At 72.9% G+C, this 321-nt stretch overlaps 1 protein-coding gene across 1 annotated transcript; it reads right to left on the reverse strand.

Moving 5' to 3' along the window:
- Positions 1 to 4: 4 nt before the first annotated feature.
- Positions 5 to 316, reverse strand: LOC109508565 (zinc finger and BTB domain-containing protein 39-like; the record flags this gene model as incomplete). Its single annotated transcript, XM_019858583.1, has 1 exon — positions 5 to 316. A coding segment is annotated over one exon (312 nt), but the record flags the coding sequence as incomplete, so codon positions are not given.
- Positions 317 to 321: the final 5 nt, after the last annotated feature.

Consider the following 321-nt stretch of genomic DNA (forward strand, 5'->3'; position numbering starts at 1 on the left):
AGGAAGAGACGGAGGAGGCGGCCGGAAGCTCTCCCGGGCCGCCGGCCTCGCCGCGCGCCCGCGCGGGTCCCGGCAGGTCCGGGAAGGTGGCGCGACAGGCCCTCGCCAGCTCGCTCACGCCCAGCCTCTCGGCCAGCTCGTAAAGGACGCCGACGTCGATGAGATCCGCCAGGACCTCCCCCGTGTACGCGAAGCTCAGCACCTTCTCAAAGTTCGCCGGGGAAACGAACTCCAGCGAGACGACGTCGGCGGGCCCGGACGCGGCCCGGCCGAACAGCTCGCCAAAGTACGTGCCGGCGCAGGCCAGCACGGCGCGGTGCG

Source organism: Hippocampus comes, unplaced genomic scaffold (assembly GCF_001891065.2).
Source record: "Hippocampus comes isolate QL1 unplaced genomic scaffold, H_comes_QL1_v1.1 C16285904, whole genome shotgun sequence".
In the NCBI taxonomy this organism is placed as follows: Eukaryota; Metazoa; Chordata; class Actinopteri; order Syngnathiformes; family Syngnathidae; genus Hippocampus; species Hippocampus comes.